Source organism: Myodes glareolus, chromosome 10 (assembly GCF_982192425.1).
Source record: "Myodes glareolus chromosome 10, mMyoGla1.1, whole genome shotgun sequence".
NCBI lineage: Eukaryota > Metazoa > Chordata > Mammalia > Rodentia > Cricetidae > Myodes > Myodes glareolus.
This window is the reverse complement of record NC_142035.1, coordinates 58,644,646-58,672,543: the sequence shown is the minus strand read 5'-3', so window position 1 is coordinate 58,672,543 and position 27,898 is coordinate 58,644,646. Positions and strand designations below refer to the sequence as shown.

Sequence of the window (27,898 nt, the reverse complement as noted above, 5' to 3'; positions counted from 1 at the left end):
ACACGCGTGTGTGTGTATGTGTGTGTGTGTCTGTGTGTGTGTCTGTATGTCTGCGTGCCTCTGTGTGTGTGTCTCTGTCTGTTTGTGGTGTGGTTCCCGGAGCACCCACTCTGAGTCTTTGACTGACTCTCATCCCTTCTTCAACAGAAACTCTACCCTATCTGTGGTAGAACACATTTTTTGAGGATCACAACGCCACCAGGAGGTGCTCACTAGGCTCTTTGGAGACTGACCAGTGTCTCCATATCCCACTCTAGAGCGGTGAAACCTTCTTGGGGCTTCGCTTGATTCCGTCAGTGGTTTGGAAGGGCTGGCTGAGGGCACAACTTTGCTACTGATAGTTCTCTCCACAGTGCGTCTATAGCCAACAGGGAGATGGAGTGCATCTTCCCATTGCCCAGACAGGAAGACTAAGGCAGATTTGGTCTCAAGCAGTAGCACATTTCCAGGCCCGAGGATTTCCCTGGGGGATTTTGAGAGTTAGCCTAGATCTAGGGTTCTTGACCACACACCCAGAGGGGCAACTGACAGCAATTAAATGACAATACTACCAATTCGCACACTTCAAAATACCCCATACCACACACTCACAAATCACAGATGTTTAGGATGCCCACAGGGTTAATGACCAGTCACTACCAGGACAGACCACATGTGGATTCTCCCTGGCAGTACTAGGCATTGTCTATCCCAGATGCTGGCTTGGCTGGCCCTAGATGGCCCCGAGTCTCCACATGCAGGTTAGCAAAGTTTGTGAGTATACTCAGTTGTGCCATCCCTAGCCAGGAGCCCTGGTCCAGACTGGGCAACCACACCTCTCCCAGATGCTAGGCAGAGAATCCCTAGCCAACCCTACAAGGTGTTCTGTGCCCACCAGCCTCTCTGGGACCTGACTGACTCTTCATCTCCTGGGCATGTCTCCCTGGCCATCTGCCTTTGGCAGAGCCTCCCTCTCCACCACCACCATACTCTCACCTTCAAGGCACAGGAGGCCAAGTACCTGCCATCTTCTGCTTGGCATGGGTCTGACAGGGAGTGGGAAACCCAAGCAGGCATCTGGTTCTGAAGCATCGTGGCGGCTCTCCAGCTGGACGGTAAGATTGAGAACTTATACTCTGACTCAGAGCTCCGCCCTCCTGGCTGGCCCTGGGCAGTGGCTGCGATGGCTCAGGGAGGGGTTACGGCGGGTAGACAGATGTGCCGCCTGGGTTTAGGTCTCAGGTCCAAAGGAACCACACAGGTCTTCAGATCTTGAAAATGCAGAATCCAGTCAGGGCTCTGGTCACTGGGATCAGCAGTCTGCAGCTCCAGTTGCTCAGAATGACCAGGTTGTGGGCGCAGGATGGTAGAAAGTACATTCCGGACTTTGGCCTGTTTCTGCCAAGATGTAGGAAAGCCCTATCTCTCCAGTTCATGCAGATAGATGCACAGCTGCTCCTCTGGGAGCGAATAGATGCTCTACCTTAGGACCATGGCATGTTTTTCCTGGGAGTTGTGGGCAGAGACTTCTCAAGATATAAGGACCAAAATTCAGGTTCTTACATTAGAAGGTAAAGAAAGAAAGCCCTTGCCCCAGTCACGTGAGAAGAGGGTCCAGGGCCTCGACCTCTCCCAGCCTTCTGGGCAGCCTGAGAGGAGAGAGCACCAACCCCTGCAAGTCTTCACTACACAGCACGGAAGATGCTCTGCCCCACCTCGATGATTCTTATCTCTGCCTGTGTTGGCTCACCTCTGGCTTGCCTGAATTCATACTGGGAGTTTCCTGTCTGGGTTCTTGCCGGAGGCTCAACAACCGGCTTTTCTGGCCCACAGATAGGATGTATTTTGGACTACATACAGGTGAGACCTGAACACAGGAACGCGTGGAAGGAAGGTGGTCAGGGGTGTTGTTAGGGTTCCCTGAGTCCCCAGAGAGGACAGGTCCTTTATTCAGCTTGGTTGGCCTTGAAGCCTCTCTTGCCATCAACCCACTGTCACTAACACAAATGCGATGCCCACAGCCTTTAATTGATTTCACAAATTCAACTAACTTTATGCACTTAGTGAGCTCCTACTGTATACATGATGCTAAACAGAGAAATCCCAGGCTTAAAAGTTCCAGACAGTTCAGCTGGGCAGCCAAATACTTCTAATCCCTGAGCAGTTCTAAGGTTCAGATTTCCTTAGGCCGGCAGGGGTCCCTAGAAGAATCAACATAAATCCTTCATGTTTGGGAAGCTCCGTGATTCTCAGCTGTGATGTAGACTACTAACTGGCGGAAGGACACAGGGCCGGAAGATGGATTCTAGCTAGGGAGGGACATGGTTCCGAGAAGGCTTCATGGAGGAGATGACCTCTGAGTGGGCCTTAGAGACTAGGATTTCAACAGCGCTGATGGGAGGGAAAGGCACCCCAGGAGGCAGGAACAGAAGGAACAGGGCAGGTAGGCTTAGGTATGCAAATGATGTACATGAGTTATGTGGTATCTCCCACATATTATCTCATATAGGAGGGTGGAAGAGATGGGGACACGGGAGGATGTGGAAGCTAGGAAGGACAAACCTGGAAAGTAGGACCTGGCATCTCCTTCCCTGCTCCCTCAAGCTGGTTCTGAGTTGTAGGACAGCATTCTATAAACCGTGGCCTTAGAGCGGCCTCTCAAAGGCTGCGTTTTCCATTTAGATGTATTCTCTAGGCGACAGCCGTCAGTTGTTTCTGAGCAGGAGAACAATATGCTCAGAGTTGGACTTTTAGAAGGAAAGGTTGCTTGATGTTGAAGCAGAGGAGTGATTGGGAAGTGATGTAGGAACCACTTAGGAGAGGGAAATAGTCTGGGACGTCAGAAAAGAGAGGGCAGGTCAGTAGGTGGTGGGTCAGGAGGTTCTGTGGCGATCTGACCACAGTACAACCCAGTCTGCAAAGCAAAGGAGTCTCCCCTACTCCATTTCCTCTGCCCCTTCATCCTTTCCAGTAGGATCTGCTGAGGACCGCCCCACCTCTCCAAGACATTTCTCATGATTTGCATTTGGTCTTTTTCTGGCTGCAGAAGCCCATTTACATGTCCCGTCCCCATGCACACCCCAGCCACCGCGTCCATTCTGGCAATTTCCTCATCATCTACCAGTGCCTCAAGAGCAGAGCCTTTACTTTGAGTTGGATTAAACCAGTTGAATAGGGACGAAGGGGAGCTGGGGTGGCAGCTTCTTCCTCTACGCTCTTTCTGGCACTTCTGACCTAGGCGAAGTCTACAACCAACCTCCCCCTTCATGGACTCAGTGGACAGATGCGTAAGAACATCTGTTGCCTGCTGTGTGCCAACTTCCGAGCTGACTACCCAGGAAGGTTCTGGAAGGAGACAAGAAGCCATCATAGAGGGGAGGGGTCAAGGTGGAGTTAAATTAAAAGGTCAGTTGTTCCTTCTGAGGTCTCTGGTGAAGGTGGAAGTGAACTTGGATGAGTGTTAGGAATGCAGTTCCAAGAATTGTCACTTACGATCCTGTGACAGAGTGAAGTCTGTCTGACCCCAGCTCTCACCCAGCGAGGCTCCACACCAGCCCTGGAGAGAGACCCAACCTGTGAGGCACTGCAGCCGCTCCAGGCCAGGTCCCCCAGCTGCTCCTTCTCCTATAGTCTCCCTCTATAGAGGTGATGCTGGAAACAGATGAAGGGATCCCATTCCTTTCCAGCCCACTTTCCAGTGATTAGAAAGCCTCAAATCTCCTTAGTGGCCCCAGCATGCCAGTTTAGGGCTACTGTTCTCAGCTGAGTCCCCAGTTTCTATTCTTTACTCCCATGGATGGGTTGACCAAGAGTTGCCTCTCACAAGAAGTCTCTTGGCCTGGGGACCCTCTATGAACAAATGCATTTCTATATGTTTTTCTTAGTAGCACAGTTGGCCCCGCTCCACCTCAACCAAACAATCCTCACCTTTGCTCCTCATGTGGCTTCAGGTGTCTGTCCCTGCCTCCCCATCTTATATGATGTTAGCTGCACCCCAGGCTGAAGCTCGGGAACTGATCATGAACCTCTCTTCTTTTAAATGCTTCTGCCATCTCACATCCTTGATGGCAGCCTCTGAGGTCCAACACCTTCCTAAAGGAAGCCGAGCCCGGGAGAACCTCTCTGTGCATTTGGAAGTTTACCGCACAGTAAAAGACACATTTTGCATCCGTAGTGAAAGGATAGACTATTCATCATGGGGAGGGGCTTATTCACTGTTTGGTGGAAAATTAGAACCCAGCTTCCTAATGACACAAAAATAAATCCCAGAGAAGAGAACTAGCTGACCATTAAACCGACAGATGATTTAAAATATATTCTTATAATATTGAGGTGAGAAGGATCTTCCAAAAAAAAAAAAAGGTACAAAATCTAGAAGCGCATAGGGAAACTGACTTGATGGGTGGAAGTGAAAAACTTCAGCAAAAAAGAAGCTGTCAGTGCAGGTCACCTCCGGCACCCATCTCCCATTTCCTCTCCCAATAAACATCTTTAAATGTTACTGTGAAGAGGTGAGCCTTGTTCTGCTGACACTAACATTACAAAGCCACGCTAATACAAACAGCTTGTTGCTGAACCAAGAATCGGATCAATGGAAATGCAATAAAAGTGTTGCAGAAAAACCTTTGTCCTTTGGTTTTGGTTTTTTGAGCCAGGGTCTCTGTATTTAGTCTTGACTATCTTAGAACTCTCTATGTAGTCCAGGCAGGCCTCAAACTCACAGAGATCCCCCTGCCTCTGTCTCCCAAGTGCTGGTATTAAAGACATGTTCCATGATGTCTAACAAAACCTTTGTAATTTAAGGGAGCTTAACATATAATAAAATGTCGTTACAGGGCTAGAGGAACGGCTCTGGTTAAGAAGATGTACTTACTATTCTGGCAGAGAACCCAAGTTTGGTTCCCAGCACCCATATCAGGCAGCTTACAAACACTTATAAATTCAGCTCTAGGGGTTTCTCACCTTTTTCTGGGCACCTGCGCAGACCCACACACATATGCAGATTCACTTTTTTTTTTTTTTTTTTTTTTGGTTTTTCGAGACAGGGTTTTTCTGTAGCTTTGGAGCCTGTACTGGAACTGGCTCCTGTAGACCAGGCTGGCCTCGAACTCAGAGATCCACCTGCATGGGCCACCACCGCTGGCTCACATAATTTTTTTAAAGTAAAAAAATATATCTTTATAACAGGCAAGCATAAAAGCACATACTTATTATCTCAGAACTGGGAGATGGATATGTATGTGTGCCACACACAAATACACACATGCATACATACATGCACACACATATACACACAGACTTGGCGATGCAAACCAACAAGGAAAACACAAACTTTCTAACAGATATATAAAAATGGTAGAGTACATGGAAATAAAATAAGAGTACTTCACTTAGTGCTACATAAAAAGATGGGCCATAAACAAGATCGACACATGAAACTTCAAATATCAAACAAATAGAAGACAGTGTATGTGTTCTAGCAACAGAAAAGGATTTTTTTTCTTACTTCCTTTCTCTGGTGCTGGGGATAGAACACTGGGCCTCATACATATTAAGGATGCATTTGACCAGTGCATACACCCCTAGACCCTAAAGAAGAATTTTTAAACAGATATTTTGAAACAATTAACCATAAAGCAAAAACATTTCTAATTCAGACTGAATAAAATTTAAGCCAGGCATGGTACTAAACATTATAATCTTATCACTTGGGAGGCAGAGGCAGGAGGGTCGGAAGTTCAGGGTTATCCTTAGAGACAGATGAAACTCAAGGCTAGCTTGGACTACAGGAAACTCAAAAAACAAACAACAAAGAAGAAAAGGATTAAACATTTCCATGTTGCAGAAAAAGCTAACCGACCAAATATACTTGCAATGCATTTGCAAATCACCAGATGATTAATATTTAATAAACAAAGAAATAATTCACAAGAAAAAGATGACCACGATGAAGCGGGGGATCTCAGTAGTGAAGCACTTGCTTTCCTCAGTACCTTGGGCAGTTCACAACTTCAGTAGGGATCTGTCACCACCTTACGACCTCTGGGACACCCACACAAGTCACACGAACACACATCATACACACACAAATAAATAAAAATAAATCTTTAAAAAAAGATGTCAACATAAAAAAACATCAAAGACTTGAACCTGTCACCTTCAGAAGGAGAAACCCAAAAAGTGAGCAGGCACTGAAAGAGATGCTCAAAATCATGGGTATTCGGTCTCAAAATCAATAGGGAAGAAATCACCAGTTTAATAGATGGTACAGGCAGACGTGACTTCCTAGGCAGCGTGAAATATCAGAGCATCCTCACCTAAATGCTGTATTAAAGGGATGATACTTGGAGGAGAAGCTCGACACAGGAGGGAAACAAAGAAATAGTAATTAAAAGGAAAGTGAGGTTTCCCAACAGCTATTGAATTGTAAAGCCGTGAGACAGCTAAGTGATGGTCAGTGTTGGTGGCAATGGGGAGACAGAGATATCATCGTGTTCTATTGTGGTACCCTATGGAAGAGGAAACAGATACCATAGTTGACCCGGGACTGTCAGTCAAAGTGAACCTTGGTAGAGCAATGTTGGTTCAACTTACACCCCAGGGAGCCTCATACAGGCCACAGAGAGACGTACCTCATGGTCTTATCTATAACCCTGGATCTAGTCTCCAGTGTTACAAAAGCAAAAATAGGGGCTGGAGAGATGGCTCAGCATTTAAGAGCATTGACTGCTCTTCCAGAGGATCTGGGTTCAATTCCCAGCATCCACATAGCAGCTAACAACTGTCTGTAACTCCAAGATCTGACACCTTCACACAGACACACATGTAGGCAAAACACCAATGCAAATAAAATAAATTAAATAATTTATAAATAAGTAAAAGAGTACTTCTTGTTCCCGCAGAGGACCTAGGTTCAGTTCCCAGCACTACCACGGTACTTCAAACCCATCTATAACTCCAGTTCCCAGGGATCTGATGCCTTCTCCTGACTGTGTGTGTGCGCGTGCACGTACACACACACACACACACACACACACACACACACAATCCCACACCAAAGAAAATGAATAAGTTTGATAAAATAGTTTTAAAAAAATGAAGACGTGCATGAGGACACTTGATGTAAAGCTTCTTAAACTGCGGGCTGCAGCCCCTTACAGGGACACTGTCTGTGTGGATCACAAAACTTTGCCAATAGTAAAAATCTAAATGTATTTTGGCTTGGGATGAGGACAGAAATTCCAACAAGTTCTCAGATATGCCAAACATACACCTGTCGTTCTGTACTATGCAATTTTGAGACATGTCATAGCCTAGGTATTGCTGGTTATAAAATAAAATATCAATCAACTAACAGACATTGAAGATCCTTGATATCCTGCCATATTAAACATTTAGGCAAGATATTAAACAAACACACTATCTGATTAGTATGATGTGTTCTTCCATCATTAACAACTGATACAATAATAGGAATACCAAAGAATTATTTTTAAATACTTTGCTTTGTGATTTTTTTACACTAGATGTTTTATTTGTATGCTTATTTTATATACTTAATTCCCAGATTTAAAGGGTCATGGATGTAAAAAGGTTTATGGAGCCCTGATCTGTGTCATCTTAACTCTGAAAACATTGTGTGTCCATCCTTGGAGTGGAAACAGGAGAAGGTGGGCATTGACAAGCCAGAGCAGCAAGTTCAGCATGCACATGGGAGCCTGAGCAGAAATGGGCAAGTCAGGGTGGGAGTGGAAGGCAGGAAGCTGGGCATCCACATCACATACATTTACAGAAATTAAAAGGGGCAACATAGATCCATTATATATCTAACACAATAAAATAGAAGCATTCCCACAAGGCATGGAAAGTTATGTGAGGATTGGGAAATAAACCAAGAAACCCATCTCTGGACCAAAGATGATACTGGCCACATTGTAGGCACCACCGTCTCTTGGAGAAATTTGGTTTCCTCCAGCTTTTCCGATTATTGTTGTCAACTGCCTTACTGGAAGTCACCGCTCTCCCAATCTCTGCTCCATGTTGGACTAACAAGCCCATCTGCATCTACTTTCACTTTTCTCGAAACTGTTCTTTGAGGAGGTGTTGGGGCTTGAACCCAAGACTTTATGAATGCTAAGTAAAACTCTACCACTATATTTGCCATGTCCTCTTAGGTAATCTACAGAAAGGCAAGAAGTGATCTAAAGACAGCAGCCCTGTGTGGCTGCCCTGACGGACAAGTTTCTGCATTCTCTGCGGTCTCCCTAGAGTCATGAGCTCTGTGGTCTGGCTGCTCACATCAGTCATTCTAGCCTCTGTATCAGTCAGGTTCCGGCTGTGAGGTCTCTTTGCCCTGATGGGCCAAGTTCCCATGTCGGGAGTTTTGTGTCTGCAATGATCCCTCTCATGAAGTCCTGTACTCCACTCTTTGAGAAGCTGGACCTTGCTCCTCTGTTCTAGCTCCATTTAAATGTCGCCTTCTCCAGGAGCCTTTCCTTTCGTAGGCACAGTGACTTCTGCCTCTGCCCCCCTCTTAGCTCCTTAGTCACACTAGTTACCAATTTACATCAAGTCTATCATGTTGTAGATGCTCTTGTCTATTTCCTTTTGTTTTTGGAGGCAGGGTCTCAATACTCAGATTAACCTGAAACTTACCAGTTAGCCCAGGCTAGCCTCAAATTTACAATCTTTCTGTTTCCTCCTCCTGGGCCTTGATTATTTCCGTTTTGACTCTTTCCTTTTCAGAGCTTGGCCATTGCTTGTCTTGCTGTTGATTGGAAATACCCCAAGTCATCAGGTTAGGGGTTGGGCAGACAAGGTCCAGCGCAGACGTCAGTAAGACAAGGTGGCTCATATATGCCCTTTACAAAGTGATGGCAATTGATCTAATGTTTATGTCCCCTGTGAAGAAGGTGCTTTCATCAGCTCATTTTAAAGACTGAAAGGGACCCAGTGAGGATAAACAGCTCACTCGAGATCACCACGGCAGTGATAGAACTGTGACACAGGTCAGTTTGCCCGGCACTTCTGACCTGAGTACTCTGCATGGCTCTGGTGCAAAGCTCCTGGGCTGTTGACTAAGGCTTTCCTATGCTCTTCTGCTTCCTTGACACACAAACCTCTGGTCCTAAGACAAACAAGGACCACAGACGATTCTCACGATGTAAAGTAAAACAATGAAAATGTCAGTCATCGAAGTTAACGTATTGAGCCAGGCATGGTGGCCAGCTCTCCTGAAACTCACTACATAGACCAGGTTGGTCTTGAACTCACAGAGATTCTCTGCCTCCCAAATTCTGGGATTAAAGACATGCACCACAAAGCCCAGCTTCCTAAATTTTTCTTTTTAAAATTGTGTGTGTCTATGTGTGTGTGTCTGTCTCTCTCTGTGTCTGTCTGTGCGTTCTCTTCTGAGTATATGTGTATTCTTCTGCCTGTGTGTGTGCATGTCTGTATGTGTGTGTTTTCTTCTGAGCCACAGGTGTAGAGGTCAGAGGACAACTTCAGAAGTTGTTCTTTGCTTCGGTCTTGTTTGGGATGATGGAACGTGATCTCTCATTCCCTGCTGCTCATACCAGGCTAGGTGGCCTTGGAGTTTCCAAAGATTCTCTTATCTCTTATCTTCCTGAAGAAGCCCTGAGATTGAAGACATTTGTTGCCACGCCCAGCTTAACCTGAGTTCCTGGGCTTGAACTATATCCTCATCCTTGTTGGTTTACTCCTACCCCTCCACCCCCAGCCTTCTCCCAAGACTTATTTTCTTAGCGTTAACAATGTCTGTGGCTCACAAACATTTTCCCGCCCCCTTCGTGTTTATAAGACAGTAGAGGCCTACTCAACACCCCGCAGAGAGCTTGTGGCCGCAGATCAACATTTCTCAATCTCATGAAGTCCCTGCAATAAAACTTGTCACCTCTTGTCTCAATTGGATAATTGGCTTTACGTTTTTCCGTTCTTGACTCTCTTGCTCATGAGGCAAGATTGTACATTGCATCTACTCCATCGCTGTCTCCATGGTGAGGGCAGCCTTGTCACTGTGTCATGGTGAAAGATCTGGCTTCTGTCACATACAAGCCACAGGAACTTGACTGGGCCTGACAACTACTGTCAAGTTTTTCCCTCATAAGATTGGGTGACACAAAGGACTTAGTTGGCACACGGCCGGCTATAGTGGTCAGTTTTTTTTCTTATCAACTTGACTGCTTTTGGAGCCACCTAGGTGACACACCTCTGAACATGTCTGTGAGGGTGTTCCCAGAGAGGTTTAACTGAGCATGGAGGACCCTGAATGTGAACAGCACTATTCTATGGGTTGGGCTCCCAGACTTTAATAAAACAGAGAATGGGAACTGAGCTCCAACACTTGCTTGTCTCTGAGTCCAGACCGTGGGCACACTGTGACCAGCAGCCTCACAATCCTGCTGCCACACCGTCCCCAATATGAGGAACTGTGCCCTCAAACCATGAGCCACACAAGCCTTTCCTTTGTCAGGCATTTTGTCACAGCAGCATGAAAGTGGACTAATCCACTACCTCTTTGTGATAGACAGCTGTTGAATGGTGTGATTCGTCACGCCAGGACGTCGTGACACAGGGACATCATCCCTGCACCAAGGGTGAGACTAAGTGACACGGGAAATTGGGCTGTCTATGAGGAGTTCAAATGAGCTCTCAGAGAGCTTGACCAATGCAGCAGGAGGGGCTTTCCGGAGGGGGAAGCACGTGACCTTGCCCTTGAAGGAAGAGTAGCCTCCCCTTCAGTGGGTAGGTGAGGGAAGGCATTATCAGCAAGACAGCATCAGCAAAGGCAAGGTCTGGAGAGGACAATAAAGACTCAGGTAGGGATAAAAAGAGTCAGGATCCCCCTGGTGTTGGCAGTGTGACTTCTAGCAGGATTTTTGAACAGACAGTGTTTAAGAATGAGCAGCTTTGAAGTCAAATGTGATGGGGTGTCCCTGCAATCCCAACACTGTGGGATGGAGCCAGTGGAAGCCAGATGTGGTGGGGTGTCCCTGTAATCCCAGCACTGTGGGATGGAGCCAGTGGAAGCCAGATGTGGTGGGGTGTCCTTGTAATTCCAGCACTGTGGGATGGAGCCAGTGGAAGCCAGATGTGGTGGGGTGTCCCTGTAATCCCAGCTCTGTGGGATGGAGCCAGTGGATCCTCAGGGCTAGCTAGTCAGCCAGGCTAGCAAAAATAGCACGTTCCAGGTTCAGTGAGAGATCCTGTCTAAAAAAATAAGGTGTGCTAGCACAAGTCTTTAACCCATGCACTTGGAAGGCAGAGGCAAGAAGAGCTCTGTGAGTTCAAGGTCATCCCGGTTTACAGAGTGAGTTCTAGATAAGTTAGAACTACACACTAGGACCCTTTATCCAAACAAGAAAAAAAAAGAGTGGAAAATGGTGAAGATATTCAAAGCCAGCTAAAACACATGCAAGCATAGGCAAATGCACCTACGTGTATATATATATATACATACATATATACACACACACATATATGCACACACTACAGACACAAACAAGCTTATATAAATAAAAAGAAATAGAGATAGCAGGTCCTACAGGAGAACAGGTGACCATCAGTTCTGTGTGGCCTAGGTAAACAGGAAGGGAGGCATGCCTCCTTCACCAGCTAGTGTGGCTCCATAAGGTGGTTCATGGTTTGCCAAAGGTCCGTGGGTCATCAAAACCTTTTCTTCTACTTGTGGAGCATGGCCTCTGGCCTAGCTCTGCAGACACATTGGTTTCTAGGACGTCTTTTGTCTCAAAGCCTCTGGCTGCCAGTCTGGGCCTGCACACCAGGGCTCTGGAGTGGGATCTACAGAGGGAAAGGATTTGGAGGAGGGAGGGGTGGGAGGATGTTAGCTGTTATTTATGTCTTCACTTTGCCTCTGGCCCTTCCTGACCTAGTCAGAGAGAGCCCTGCAACGTCTGTGTTCAGATTGCACCAAAGTCAGTCATCACTCATCTGCTTCTTGTAGTTGTGGACCAAACGCAACTTTCCCAGTCTCACAAATGGAATCATTTTCCGTTTGCTCTTCTGGACCTGGCTCCTTTTGTCTAGGTTTTTGAAATGTACTGTTATTACTGTGTGTAATGTACTCATTCTTTTTCATTGCTATATAGTGCTCAACTATAAATATTCCAGTTTATTTACCAATCAGTTGAAGGGCAAAGTTGTTTCTAATGTTTGATAGTTAAGCATAAAGCTACTATATAAATCTGTAGACAAGTTTTTATGCAAGTCTAAGCTTTGGTTTACTTGGTTACACACCAATGGAGTGATTGGGTTTGATTAATGTTTTTAATGATAACTAACACACTGCATTCACATGCACAGAACCACAGATTAACATAACTAACACACTGCATTTGTGTACACAGAACCACAGGTACACATAGCTAAAAACAATCTTTTATAAAAGATTTCTTAGGAGAAAATATTTAGATGGATACAAAACCCAGAAGATGCAATATACACTGAGCATCAAACAGATATGCACTTTGATCTTAATATTGATGATGGAGATTGCTTAAAAACTGAAAAAGACATTTGTAAAATTCTTGATGGTACTATTGTTTTAAAGATTGGAATGAGATAATGGAGAAAATTCAAAAGGAAGCAAAGCTTAAAAATGTACTAGGACATTTTCCAAAAGATTATAACCCTTATACATAGCTATAGTTAACTATTAAATACTTCTATAGAACAAATTTACATGCATGCCTTTAATCCCAGCACTTGGGAGGCAGAGGCAGGTGGATCTCTGTGAGTTCAAGGCCAGCCTGGTCTACAGAGCAACTTCTAGGACAGTCAGGATCACACAGAGAACCCTGTCTTTAAAAAACAAAACAAAACAAAAAATTAGTAATAATGCACAACAACAAAACCCACCAAGAATTGCACACAGCTTCTAATACCACTGATAGACACAAAATTTAGGGGCAAAATCAATGGCACATACAAATCAATAAAGAAATAACCCAAGAAAGCAATGTAAAAGACAATATATGAATAGTCAGATTAGTCCAAATGTATCTGTGATGGGTGATCTTCATTGTCCAGCTGACAGGATTTGGAACCACCCAGGAGGCACACCTCTGGGTTTAACTGTGATGTTTCCAGAGAGGTATAACTGAGGAAGAATGACAACCCTCAGTGTGGGTGGTATTGTCTCACTGGCTAGAGGTGGACTGAACAAAAAAGAGAAAGGAGGAAGTAAAGTCTCTCTCTCTCTCTCTCTCTCTCTCTCTCTCTCTCCTTCTTCTCCTTCTCCCCTCCCCCTCCTCCCTCTCCTTTTCCCTCTCCCTCTTCTTCTCCTTCTTCTTCTTCTTGGCTGTGGATGCCATGCTATCAATCACCTCACTCTCTCTGTACTGTGAAACCGTCCAAAGGCTTGAGCTGGGAAGTCATAGGCTGCGGGGGGAGGGGGAAGCCAGTGCTTCTGTTCTGCCACATGTCTAAATGGAGGTGATATTCCCAATAAATTGTCTTCCAAATAACTGCATTCATACATAGAGGCTACTGCTTCTACTCGATTTGGTTGGAGAAGCTTCCCCCACCTCCAGTCAGTGGGCAGTGGTAACTGCTCACAATTTATAACGGGTCGCAATAAAGAGATTAAGTGACTGTTTAATGCTCAGCCCGGAATAGAACTTCTGTACCATTCCCACAAAGGCTCAGAGAACACCATGGAAGAATAAAAAAGTTGGGGGAAGGTGGAAGGTGGTAGGGAACACTCACTTCCAATCACGATGTGGCCTCTGCTCCCTTAAACTCACAAGATCTGTACAGGATTGGGCCTGTCAGTACCCAGTCATGGCAAGAAGAGGAGCTCACGGACTCCACCCCTTCCTGAGGATGTAAGTGCAGCTAATATTTTCTAGGGGCGCGAGGGACATTTTGTTCAATAGTGTAGCCCTGGTAGGGTTTCAAGGCTCCTGTAACTGACCACCATCCATGTGCCTACAAGCAACGATAATGAAACTCCCTAGGTCTTTGTCTCTCTCCCTATCTCTGGGGGAGAGAAGGAGAGGGAAACACACACACACACACACACACACACACACACACACACACACACACACGCATGCACACAGAGTTCCAACAGGCACCTCACACAGCCTTCTCTTGGAAGAGCAGAGCCCAGTTGATCATGGCAGAAACAGAGCTGTGTGGTGCGGTCCTGTCTCCAGGAGCAGGCCTGTAGAAACAGCTTCCAGTCCATATCTTACCAGAGGAGCAGCGGATCTGGGGGAAAGGGGAGACGGGGTATAGGAAAAGTGGAGGAAGGGGAGGCTGTTGTTGGGGTGTATTGTATGAGAGAAGAATAAATAAAGATGCATAATAAATAAACAAATAGCCCCTTTTTACAGAGCTCTGTGTTGCTGTCTAAGAAATTTGATTACCGTGCCGGATAAGCTGCTGCCCTTGTCATACCTTGGTGTTGACTCAGTCTCCCCACGAAAAAGCCAGTCATGGGAATGAAAAGTCTTGGATAACTCCCAGATGGTCTTGCCACCAGCTCTCTACGCTCAGATGACTTTAACCCATCTCTAGGAAGCAAAAGGTTCTCTAGCCTCAGACTTGCTCATTTCTGTTATCCACAAAATTACGAGATAAAATGCAAGGTGGTTGCTAGCCAGGTGTGGTTGCTCATACTTGCCACTTTTTATCACAGTGGTTTTTAACCTTCCTAACCCTGTGACCCTTTAATACAGTTTCTTATGTTGTGGTGACCTCCAATCATAAAATTATTTTCGTTGCTACTTCATAACTGTAATTTTGCTACTGTTGTGAATTGCAATGTAATTATTATTGTCTGTGTTTTTCTGATGGTCTTAGGCAACCCCTGTGAAAGGGTCATTCAGCCCCAAAGGGGTTAAAACCCATAAACTGAGGACAACAGATAACCCACACTCTTGGTCTAAGACCAAGCATCCTCTAGTAGCCTTGCTGAGTCTCCCTGAAAGCCACTCTGCAGTCAGGAGCCTCATCAGACGCCATAGGAAGCGGATGGGCAGTCTTTTAGCAGGCTGGGCTCTGGGTTAATTTGGCCAGGCTGCCTGGATGGACTATACAAAGATCTGGGTGAGGGTCTTCCCTGGTGTCTGTCTTTTGACTGAATTTGGCTCTAGCCAAGTCCCCTGAGTAAAGTAAAATCCCAGCTGCTTCTATTTGGCTCAAGCCCCTGAGGCAAAGCTCTTCAAACAGATCTCATGATCTCCAGGGCAGAAATAGGACAAATGGTGCCAGACCTGGGAGCAGGAAGTTTCATACCAAGTCCAGGAGGCTGCCAGGCATGGCACAGTGGAGGAGGCTGGGGCTCTCTACTGGCTTCAAGTCGGTGTCCCTTTGTGCTTAGAAAGGTAGTGTGACCTGCTGGGCAGAGCACTGGCTGGGAGCAGGAGTAGTGGGCTCTGGTGTCTGGGTTTCTCTCAGATTAGGTCAGTTCAGAACCCTAGGAGTAACACTGGCACCTCTATGTTCTCATTCACCAGGCATCTCTGAGTACTCTCCTTTTGTTGGCCTTGGTGTTACATGACTTGCTCCTTGGTGCCCAGCTGGATCATGCCATGCTTGGGCACCAGCACAGACTGGCATAGGATAGAGATTGGTATGGTATGTCTAAGATACGACAGGAACACGTGGTGATGCACGTGGTGGGGTGTGTGTTATATACTCATAATATGTATTGTTCATGTATCTCTCTGTGTGTCTGTGTATGTAAGCATGTGAGTATGTATATATCTGTGGGGGTGCATATATGTATTTATGTGTGTGTGTCTGTGTATAGTTCTATGTGTGTCTGTGTATATGCATGTCTTTGTGTCTGTAAGCAACTCTACGTGTGTGTGTCTGCCTAGGTGCATGAGTGTGTGTCTATGTGTTTGTGTCTGTTCCCTTCTTTTTCGTATGCTTGTCTGCGTGTCTGTGTGCCTTTGTGTACACACGTTCATCTGTTTTGTGTGCTTGTCTGTGTTTGACTGTTTCTCTGTGCATCTGTGTGCAACTGGAAGTCATCAAGTCTGAAAGAAACTTGGGACCAATGGCTATCTGTGGTACCTGTTAGCATACCGAAGTGCCTGCTGGCTTTCAGACTTTCTTGACATCAAAATCACCTGTGGGTCTTCTCGTTTTTCACACCCTGGCCCCTACCCTAAACTTCTCTATCTCCTGGGCTTCCTTTCCCCAACTTCCCATTCCCATATAACTCTGCCATTTTGGTCATGTGCTCTCTTTTGTCTTCGTCTCTTGTCCCCTCTCTCTTGGTCTCCTTTGCCCTCATCCTCTTTATCTTCCCCTCTCCTTCTCTCCTTCTCTCTCTTCTCTCACGGCCTGGTCTATCTGCCAGCCACGTCCAGTGTACTACTTCCTCCCTCTGCCCTGAACTCTTCCAGATGCCTCTGGCTGCACTCTCTCTCATACTTATAATAAAAACCTTCCCCTCAACCATATCTTGGAGCAGCCATGTCCTCAGTGTACACAGAGGTTGCTCCTGTTCTCTCCTGAACACAGTCCTTTGGCAAGAAAAGGCCCCTGCAATATCATAGGTGAAGACGTCCATCATACCAGATCAGACGAGAGCGTCCAGCCTGTGGGGGTTGGAGTGTGACGGGGAAGGCTCATTTCTAACTGTCCACGTAAGACTTGCCCCCGCTGGCCCAGCCAGACTTGGGATGATGTCAGCCTCATAAATGGTCTGGGCAAGAAGCACTCTGGGAATTTTCCTGTGGCATTTAGTTGGTCTTGAGGTCCAAGGTCATTTGCACTGAATATATGGAAGAGTGGCTGAGTTGGCTCTAGGGACACAGTGAGGCCTTGTGGGATGATGGGCCCCACTTGGTGCCAACCCCTCAGTCACTGCCTAGCCTCTTCCTTTAACCCATCTGTGGGTGACCTTGGGGTTCAGCCTGTGCTGAGCTAAAGCCAGGGGCAGACAGACATCCAGACGCTCTGCAGGAGGAGTGGCAGGACAAAGGGCACCCAGCAGCCATAGCTGCTGACTCTGCCACCAAGGCAGTAATCCGGGTGACACCTGGGTGAAGCCACAGGTGCAGGGGACAATACGAAGACACTTTTTATTTGCTTTAGCTTACACAAATTTGACTTCAGTCACTCTGCCTCTTGTGTTGAAGCAGTTCGGACACCCTCGCCCTCCCCTTTCTGTGGCCGGTCTCCACTTTGGCTTCTGACTGAAGGAAGGCGAGAAATGAAGACAGGGTGGTGCTGTGTGTGTGTGTGTGTGTGTGTGTGTGTGTGTGTGTGTGTGTTTTGTACTGAGTTCTTCTGCCTTTGCCCCTGATTCTGGAAGTCAACACTATCACACATCCACCCACCACTGGTCACATTGGCGAAGGGAAGGCCTCTGAATGGGCCCGTGACTCATTACCTTCCCACACTGGTGTTTGCATCTGTGGAGAGCAGGCGTGTTGGTCACTGCCCTGCCTCGAGCCAGAGAGGGGATGCACTGTGGCTCCTGGCCGAGGTGGCAGCAGCTGGCCTTGAGGAAAGGGCAAAGGACGGGCTGAGGCAGGATCAGCAGATGGGACAAGGGAAGGCACAGGTGGCAGCAAAGCCACAGGAGATGAAGTCATGGCCTGAGACAGTTCAGATAAGAATTTCTAAATTCCCCAGAAATATGTACAGTTATTGTTATTGTATGTTGAGTTAAATGTGTATTAATTAAGTGAAATAAAAAAATCAAGCTGGGTGGTAGTGGCGCATGCCTTTTATCCCAGCACTTGGGAGGCAGAGACAGGAGGATCTCTGTGAGTTCAAGGCCAGCCTGGTCTACAAAGTGACTTCCAGGACAGGCTCCAAAGCTATAGAGAAACCCTGTCTCAAAATACAACAACAACAACAACAACAAAGAAAACAAAACAAATTTCAAAAGAGTTCACAAATGATCTCAACACTTGGGCTTCAGGATGCCTTTTAACTCTGAAGTTTTCAGGCAGCGAGATGCTGGAGAGAAGTCAGGGAGGTCAGGGGGAGGTCAGAGAGAAGAGGCACAGCCTGACTTGCTTTTCTACCCCTAGCAAAGCATGCCTTACCTGTGCATCTTCTAATCTGTGTTCCCCTTTTAAAAACGTATTAAGACAGACATGCAAAGTTCATAAAGAACGATCAAGTGAACACCCAGGAGACAAACCACTACCCAGCTGGAAAAACTAACTCCGGAACAGCATAGAAGCCCCTAGGGGAAAAAGCCACTTGCCCCCACTCCCTGTGACTTCCCAAGAAAAGCCCGATCTGCCGCAGCCCTGGATGACCACACGCCTCACTCTTTGTCCGCATACGAATGGATTTCCAAGCTACAGTTGATAGCGTTTTGAATGTTTTAAAGGTCCATATATGATATCCTTTCGGACTATGCATCCCATAGTTGGATGTGGGGACCCATGTCTGTAAGTTCAGCACTTGCGAGACAGAGAAAGGAGGTTCAAGGGTTTGAGGTCATTCATAGAGAGTTCATGGAAAGCCTGGGCTGTACGGGATTCCTGTCTCAAAACCACCACCACCAAGAACGCTGAGTGCGTAATCTGCTACAAACACGTCTTCTTCTCCACTCACTCTGCTTGAGAGAGTCACGCGCCTTTGTAAGTACAGATCTGGCTTATTCATTTCCGTAGTGATGAGCGATAAATCTAATAAACAAATCTAACACATTTACTAGTGATGGTATAATAAAGAGGGATGCTTATAAAATAAGTGAACATTGTAAATTTAATAAGTGAACATTGTAAATTTTCCCATAAAAATAGTAACCACAAGAGATGCAAGAGATGAAATATCCCCTTATCCTGGGCATGGTGGCACACATCGTTAACCCAGCACAGGGAAGCAGGGGCCATTGAATCTCTATGAGTTCAAGGTCATCTTGGTCTACAGAGTGAGTTCCAGGCCTGCTAAAGATACAAAAGACTCTGGGGGCGGGGGAGGAGGGAGGGAGGGAGGGAGGGAGGGAGAGAGAGAGAGAGAGAGAGAGAGAGAGAGAGAGAGAGAGAGAGAGAATATTCCATACAAACCATAAAAAGAAATTTACAGAAACTCTGTAGAAAGCTAAAAAGTTCCTCACAAACACTTGAAAAATGGAGACATCATATAATTGAAGGAGAAAATAATACTGTAGCATCTTTCTAAATCCATCCATATATTTAACACAATCAAATTTCCAACTAAGAGCTTGGGGAATATTGGCATAAAAGATTCTAAAATTTATGCAGAAGAGTGAAAATGGAGAAAAAAAACCAATTCAGTGAACTTACAAAATAAATACAATTAAGGATAAAAACTAGTTCCAATAATAATTCTTTTTATTCTAATACATGTGTTTTAAAACTGCAGTCTTTAAAGCCGCAACTGTCAGAGGTCATGTCACTGGTGTCTGTACAGGAAATCGACATATGAAATCCGTGGCTTTCCCAGTAGGGAAATGATGGCTTATATGATACATTAGATTGAAAAATAAACACTGCTCCCATTTTACTACTGAAAGAAAAGTAAGTTAAAACCGTATCTCACTTTCCACTGGTTATTATTCTAGTCATCATTTATGAGGGAGTAAGATGTGAAACTGGGGTGAGGCTGGGAAGCGTGGCACATACCAGGGGTCAGCAGCTTGAGGTCATCCTTAGCTACACAGTGAGTTCTGTTCCCGGAACCCACATGGCAGCTCCCGATGTCCACAACTCCAGTCCCAAGGGCTCCCGCAGACACACAGACAGGCAAAACACTAATGCACGTAAAATAAAATTAACCATTTTTTAAATCAGTGAAAAACACAAAATAAAGTTTAAAACTTTTGTTTCAGATTTATTTATTTTGCTATTTTACGTGTATGATTGGTTTTTGTTTTTGTTTTTGCCTGCATGTGTGTGTAACACTTGTGTGCCTGGTGCCCCAGGAGATCAGAAGAGGGTGTCAGATCCCCTGGATCTGGAGTTGCAAACCGTTGTAGGCTGCATATCAGGGCTGGGGATCAAACCTGGATTGTCTTAATGACTGAGCCACCTCTCCAGATATTCTAAGCCTGAAGACCCAAAGTTGATATTGAGAGTCCATGTGGTGGAAGGGGAGGACAGCTTGTAAGTTGTCCCCTGCCCTCCATGTGGGAGTCATGACACCATCACCCAGCCACCTACCCCACACTAAAGTGTAAAAGTATTTATTTAAAAATGTAAAAAGTAGAGCCAGGCAGTGGTGGTGCACTACTTTAATCCCAGTATTTGGGAGGCAGAGGCAGGCAGACCTCTGAGTTCAAGGCCAGCCTGGTCTACAGAGTGAGTTCCAGGACAGTCAGGGCTACACAGAAAGACCCTGTATCTAAAAAACAAAATGAAAAAGTAAATCTGAGACACAATAAAGAGAAATAAGTGTGTAATTCTGACCATATACATACTAAGATTCTCATGCTAAGACAACCGTACAGAATAAGTCAAGTTGTATAAATATCTGTCATGATTGGGTATGGTGGCATAATCCTATAACCCTGGCACTATGAAGGCAGGTGACTCTCTATAAATTTGAGGCCAGCCTGGGCTAGACAGTGAGACCCTGCTAACAAAATAAACAAACATAAACAAAAGAGGCCAATGATGATTAATTTTTCCCAGCAAACAAAACTCTCTTTGAAAGAAATACTCAAAAGCAATTGAGTGGACTGAGAGGAAGGGGTGGACAGTTCAGCCAGTACAATACCTGTCCTACAGACACAAGGACTTGAGTTTCATGAATTAAAAAACAAAACCAAAAAAAAGCCAGCCACGTAGGTACATTTGCAAACCCAGCCCAGGAAGGAGGAGACAGGTGGATTTCTGGGGCTCACTGGCCAGCCAGTCTAATCTAGTTCATGAGTTCCAAGCCATTGAAAGAGACAGAGACCCTGTTCAAAAAGACAAAGCGAAGGGCTATTTTCTGAAGTTCCCCTCTGACTTCCATGAGTACACACACTTATGTTTTTATGCCCTGACACACATCCACCATGACACACACACACACAACACACAGGAAGAGTGAAGGAAGACTTATTGCCTACTGGAATGGCCTGGATTTCTTAAAAGAAAATTCTTTCTGCTTGGCTTCCTGAGGTTCTGAAGTATTCATTGGTGGGGTGCTTAGAAAATCACATTCAAAAGTTTGGGAGTAAATGGATCATCTAAGAAATACATAGGAGTGTATTGCTAATACCAAAAAACTTCAAATTTAAAAAATGAATGCCATTTTTCAAGTATCAACTTGGCAAGGAAAAGTTGAGAGGACTGGGGTGGGGTGGAGGTGATGAGGGAGACCACACAAAGCATTACTACTGTTCCAATGGAAAGAGACCAAACATTTGCAGGGCAACTTGGTGATCCTTCCTTCCTTCCTTCCTTCCTTCCTTCCTTCCTTCCTTCCTTCCTTCCTTCCTTCCTTCCTTCCTTCTTTCCTCCCTCCCTCCCCCCCCTCTCTCTTTCTTTCTTTCCTTTTGAGATAAGGTCTCTTGTAGACCAGGCTGGCCTTAAACTCACAAGGATCCACCGGCATCTGCCTCTCTAGTGCTGGAATCAAAGCCACTACTGCCCAGACCTGGTTATCTTAATATGTAAAGCCTGTATGACTTTTGGCCAAGCAATTATATTTCTAGGAGTCAGTAGAACATGAAATCTTACACACAGTCTCAAAGGTGCTGGATTTAGCATTACTCTTGTGGCCTCTCTGTGTCTGTTTTGTTGGTCAGGTTCTAACCTAGTTGTAGATGAATAGAGACAGCCGTCAGTCCCACTCAGTCACCCTAGCATCTCCGGCTGGATATTCTGCAGCTTAGTCAGAAGAGGCATTGTTGTAATTTGCATATTAGTGACACACTTTCTAGGGCTTTGGGCAATATTATTAACATCAGAAATTAGAAATCTGGTTGGGTATCCCGGCACACACTTGTAATCTCGGCACTTGGGAAGTTGAGGCAGGATGATTACCATGAGTCTGAGCCCAGCCTGGGCTACATACCAATTACCAGAACAGAAAGAATTACATAGAAAGACCCTGTCTCAAAAAAGCATAAAAGAAAAAAACTAACAACAAAAAGCACAAATTAGAAGCCTAATTTTATATACCAAATAATATATCTAATAATATGCCTTAATGGTATATTATTTCTTAGTAACAGAAGAAAATAATAGGGAGAATTACTTTTCCAAACAAATCCAATATTGCATAATTAATATATGTATGCAAAAGCAACATTGATTTCTGTGGAGGCATGTGCCTAGAAAAAAGACTAGACAAAAACACACTAAGGGTTCATGAGTCATCCCTGGATGATAAGATTACTAGGAATCTTTATTTTATTTTGAAAACTTTTAAAATGTTATAATGTCTACATTGGAAATATATGAACAGAAAACAAAGCAAATTAGATTACAATTATTATATGTTAAATAAATGAAGAAAAAAATTATATATTTGGAAATTGGGGCTTTTTCAAGATTGCCTCTTTTTTCTCATGCCTCCCCTGTCCCAGGCCACCAAGCCACATATTTAATTATGTAAGCCCTGAGGAAAGTACATGGGGAGACTGTATCATCCTCTAAGAGGGCATGGGTATGGCCAGGTAGCTCCACCGAGGGAAGGAAGCAACTGACCCACTATCTACATCTGTGTCCTCCTTCTCCTACTCAAATGTCCACCCTTAGCTACACTTGGTGGTACAGGTCTGTATCCCAGACATCTAAGAGGTTGAGGCAGCAGGATCATAAGTTCAAGGCCCACCTGAGCAACAGAGCCAGCTCGAGATCAGTCTGGGAAATTTAGTCAAACTGTTTGAAAATAAATGTGAGAAGAGGTCTGGGGAAAGCTCAGTGTGGTAGAGAGACTGTGAGGCCTGAACCTTAATCCTAAAAACAAAACCAAACAACACTCAGATAAATCACCTGGGAACAGTAAACATTCATGGCTGGAACTAAATAAAACCTTCCTGGGAGATCCTGAGAAGATCCCTGCTCTGGGCAAGGAGGCTAACCTTTGTCTGGACATCTATAGGAGGATGGCCTTTGTCTGGACATCTATAGGAGGCTGGCCTTTGTCTGGACATCTATAGGAGGCTGGTCTTTGTCTGGACATCTGTAGGAGGCTAGCCTTTGTCTGGACATCTATAGGAGGCTGATCTTTGTCTGGACATCTATAGGAGGCTGGCCTTTGCCTGGACATCCATAGAAGGGTGACCTTTGTCTGGACGTCTGTAGGAGTCTGGTCTTTGTCTGGACATCTATAGGAGGCTGGCCTTTGTCTGGACATGTAAAGGAGGGTGACCTTTGTTTGGACATCTATAGGAGGCTGGCCTTTGTCTGGACATCTATAGGAGGCTGGCCTTTGTCTGGATAATCTACAGGAGGCTGGCCTTTATCTGGAAAAATCTATAGGAGTCTGGTCTTTATCTGGACAATCTATAGGACTCTGGTCTTTATCTGGACAATCTATAGGAGTCTGGCCTTTATCTGGACAATCTACAGGAGGTTGGCCTTTATCTGGACAATCTACAGGAGGTTGGCCTTTATCTGGACAATCTACAGGAGGTTGGCCTTTATCTGGACAATCTCTTTCAGCTGTGCAATACTATTACTCTCTTGCCATGCCCCAGATTCTGAGGACAACTGTAATCTTTATAGCTGCTTGAGGCACCTGTGGGAGAGGCCTTCTAGAAGCCAGGATAATCTTGGATACCTCATATAACAAATGGCAATTGTAGCAATTTCATCAGTAAGCAAGGACAGAGCAGGGCAGGGCCAACGAGCCCAGAGAGGGAGTTGGCCTTTGGGCCCCTGGAAGCGAGGATCTGGGGGCAGCCCCTCACCTTTCTCGGAGTTACATAGCTCATCTCTCACACAACGGGGGCAGAAACATGGAGCCCTTTGTCCAGAAGCTCTCACCTGCTGGCAGACACACCTTCACAAGTGGCACAAATGGCATCCGAGGAGCACCTGCAGTGCGGAGGTGGAGGTGGAGGACTCCGAAAAACAAACCAAAGATGCCTCTGACCAAAAGCCTGCAGCAACAACAAAACAGCTTCACAGATGGTTGGAGAGGCAAAACCCTCACCAACAAACATAAAGGAGAGTATGTTTAGAGTCTAGCTAGGTGGCATTAGGCAATCATTTTCTCTGATTCATTTTTTCCTGTGTAAAACTGGGTCAATACTATTCATTTCACAGTATAGTTGTAAGATTATACACTCAGAACTCTCACATGTTCTGTGTCTCCATATGTGTCTGTCTTTCTCTCTCTCTCTCTCTCTCTCTCTCTCTCTCTCTCTCTCTCTCTCACACACACACACACACACACACACACACACTGGTTGCAAGACTGCCATGCAGATTCTGCTTATAATGAATCTTAATAGTGTGTAGCTATTGATGGCTTTATTATTTTTTCCTACAGGACAAATAAATAAAAGAAACTAATTGTAAGAGAATTTGAAGGACAAGAAGCCTAAAGCTTAGGTGGGCTCTAGACCTTAGGAAAGGTTTCACCCACTGATGACAAAGATATCTGAATGCCTTGCCTGTGCTTGGGACTATGTTGTTACGGCGTGCAGATATCAAAACGATTAAGACAGCTGATCTTCTGTGTCTCCCAGTGACGCGGATTCACTAGATAAAGAGGAAATAAACACCAACCATTATCAGTAGCAGCTGTGCAAGTATTAAGCAGGAGAACAGGATGCCATGAAGGTCCATAACAGGAAGGAGCTGGCTCTGACTGCAGGAAGAAACAGGGCCTCCCAGAGTAGGTAACCTTCGTGTGTCAGCTTTCTCTTAGGTTAGTACCTAGCTGTGTGTGGGCTTCAGAGAAGAACCTCCCAGACAAAGGGTGCATCCCATGAACTGAGAGGCGGGAAAGGTTGGCACGCAACTCTACACCTGTGTCTGAAGCATAGCGAGTAATCCAGAAGGTGGGTCACACATGACTGAATGCCATGGTAAAAAAAAAAAAATTTGCATTTTATCATAAGGGATGGATGCCACTTCAAGGTAGTAAGCAGAGAGATGCTGTGTGCCCACTCTGCCTTGGGGGGCAGTGCAGGCTCGGCAGGACGGGGAGCAGAAGAGGAGCTGCAAGTAGCTCAGGCAGAGAACAAAATCGATGGCTCAGGCCAGGATCAAGGAGCACGAGGAGAGATGGGATTCAAGACTGCCTGAGGAGAACCTACTAGATACGGTGATGGAGTGGACAGAAGGATGAGACAGAAGGGGCTCACCAGGCTTTAGTGGCCTGGGACGACACAGAGGGATAGCCCTGAAGAAACTCCATCAGGTATCAAAACGGAAGTCGATTGAGTGACTGAGTCCTGAGCTGGATCTTGACATGCAGGCAAGGTGTGGAGGACAGACTTCTACTCCAGGAAGGCAGGCAGCAGAACCCGGAAAGAGAAGTGGAATGAGCTTGCCTCACTATGCGTAGGTGGCCCAGAGTAGGGCAGGTCCTGCCAGGAGGGAAGGGTGTGAGCTGTGGACCGTGGGGTGTGAACCCTGAAGGGTGGGAGCTGGGGTGTGGCCTCTGGAGTCAGGTGCAGATATGAACTTTGATGTTGGAGATAGTGGGAAGCTGGGAGCGGCTCAGGACAGCAGCCAGCATCTGCTGGGGAGTAGGGAAGGTGTGTGAGTAAGTGACCCTGAAGTTTCAGCTTTCTGAAAGTATTTCTGGACCACCTCGGGAGTATGTCTGCACTCGGGAGGACAGCAGTGCATGATGGGATGCTTAGAGAAAAGACCTCTTGGCTCCCACCACACTCCCTCATTGGTTCATTCCAACCTTGTTGTCTATGTCTTTACAATCTACTCATGAATGCCTGTTGGCTTTAGCTTGGGGCCAGGTCTTGGTATACGGTGGAGACTGATCTTCAACTCCCAACATTCCTGCTTCTGCCTCCCAAGTGGTGAGACTGTAAGTATGTGCCACCACAGCCAGCCTTCAGTCTCTTTTGATGACTTTTCTGCAGCTGTCTAATGGTAGACATCAGGAGCGTGCAGAATTCTTCCTTCTCTGCCTCTGCCCTGCCCATTAAATCTCAGCCTGTGCCATGGCTTTAAAAGCTGTTTGTATTTGGGGGCTGGTGACATAGGTCAGTTGGCAGAGCGCTTTCCTAGCATGGGGAGAAACCCTGGGTTTGACCTTTGCCCCCCCCCAGAAGTGGAGTATGGCAGTGCAGCACAGGCCTGCAACCCCAGCACTCGGGAGGAAGAGAGAAAGATCATGAGTTCAAGACTATCCTCAGCTACATAGCACGGTCAGTGGCAGATTGGGCAGCATGAGATCCTGTCTCAAAAAAAGAAATCTGTATTCTGCTTCATGTATTCGTGCAGATTATCTCCCTGAGTCCCTAACTTTTCAGTTGGACACCTGACATTTCTATTTGAGGGTATCTCAAATTTCCCATGTCTAGGATGAGAACTGGAGACATAGCTCAGTTGTAGGACACCATGGTCTAGAGTGTGCAAGGCCCTGTGCTCAATTCTCTCCCTGCACTGAAAATGTCTAAGACAGAAACACCTAGTCCTTTGTACCCCAAGCTATTCCTACCCTGGGGTCCCCTACCTGAGTAATGGGGCCCAGCAGTTACAAAGGCAAAAAGCTAAGCAATATCTGTGATTGCTTACTTCACAGTCACTGAGTCTGGTAGGCTCTACTTTCAGAAGAGACCCAAATCTACTCTCCCTCACCAGGCCACAGCTAAAGCTGCCATCTTTGTTTTCCTGGTCCTCCCGTTAACTGGTAGTGTCCTTCACCACCTCCCAAGTTTGTACCACACACAGATGAAACCGCCCCCCAAGCTGAAGTCCTCTGGCAGTTTTCCCTGGACCTCAGAAGGAAGCTGACACTACTTCCACAGCTTCTGGACCAGATGGCTCTGACTTTACCTTTTACCCCTGACAAGCCCACCAGACACTGGGGTTTTACGTTTCTAGAACCAATGACCCTTGTGCCGACCCCAGGGCCTTTCTTTATACTCGGTTCTTTTGGGAACACTTTCCCATCATTCTTCTCTTCCTGACGGTTCTCATTCAAATGTGCCGAATCCGCCTGCCGGCCCTTCTCTGCTATAAGTCACTCGCTGCTGTGTGCTTTGTCCTAGACATCAGAAAAGCGCCATAGCTATTCCCAGGCTCCCCTACCTGAGGACATGTGTGTAGGTGGCATGAAGGCTGGATCTCGCACCGCCTGCTCACTGTCTCCCACCCCTGAAACAATCCTAAGCACATAGTGGGAACTCTGTAAATATTTGCTCAATGAATGTGTTCAGATGTGCTTGCTGGTTTTCTCAGGAGAATGTGGCAAGCCTGTGAAGGGTTACCCAAGAATACAGGGCAGGGACTGTAGCTCCAAGCAGTGAGGCCCAGGCAGCCTGATGAGCTGGTATTTACTGGAGGCTCTATGCTGTCTAGAAAGAATAGTCCACAGGGGTGGGCCTGGACAGAACCCTCCAAAGGCCAACACAGAGAAACGACCAGAAGCCATCTGAAAATTGGTGGACTGTTCCTTCAAAAGTCACCACGTGGTTATAAGCAAGGACCCCACTGAGCTGTGTCCATATCTTCCCCCGTCAAGCACACCCTCCTGCAGATCTAGATGTGGCTGTGGCCATTTAATCGCTGGATATTTCACAAGGTCTTAATGCATGGTCACCTGAAAAATGTCATGGAAATTGACAACTCACTACAGAGCCTAATACAGTGCCTATGGGCACACTGTAGAATATGAACCAGCCATCAGGACTGTCATAGCGAAGCTCCAGCGATAGAACTCTTTGGTATAAGCACTTGCCTACTATTTTCGATACCCTAGGTTTGATTTCCACTACTACATCCACAAACACAAAATGCAATTACAGACTTCAGACTTTAATCTAGAAAATATACCTTAATTTTAGTCTAAAAAA

At 45.9% G+C, this 27,898-nt stretch overlaps 1 protein-coding gene across 4 annotated transcripts in view; it reads right to left on the bottom strand.

Moving 5' to 3' along the window:
- Pla2g4e (phospholipase A2 group IVE) overlaps positions 1-27,898 on the bottom strand; it is a 92,271-nt gene that overhangs the window by 40,913 nt on the left and 23,460 nt on the right. The window contains exon 1 of one of the 4 annotated variants that reach the window (XM_087911285.1): positions 23,892-23,995. The exons of 2 other annotated variants lie outside the window; for them this stretch is intronic. Coding sequence is in view for 1 of the 2 variants with exons in the window: in XM_087911284.1 (XP_087767410.1) it covers positions 976-1,071 (96 nt within the window). In the remaining variant the exon portion in view is untranslated. Of the gene's footprint in view, positions 1-975; positions 1,599-23,891; positions 23,996-27,898 lie in introns of those variants that run through there. One more of the 4 variants, XM_087911284.1, reaches the window with a different exon arrangement.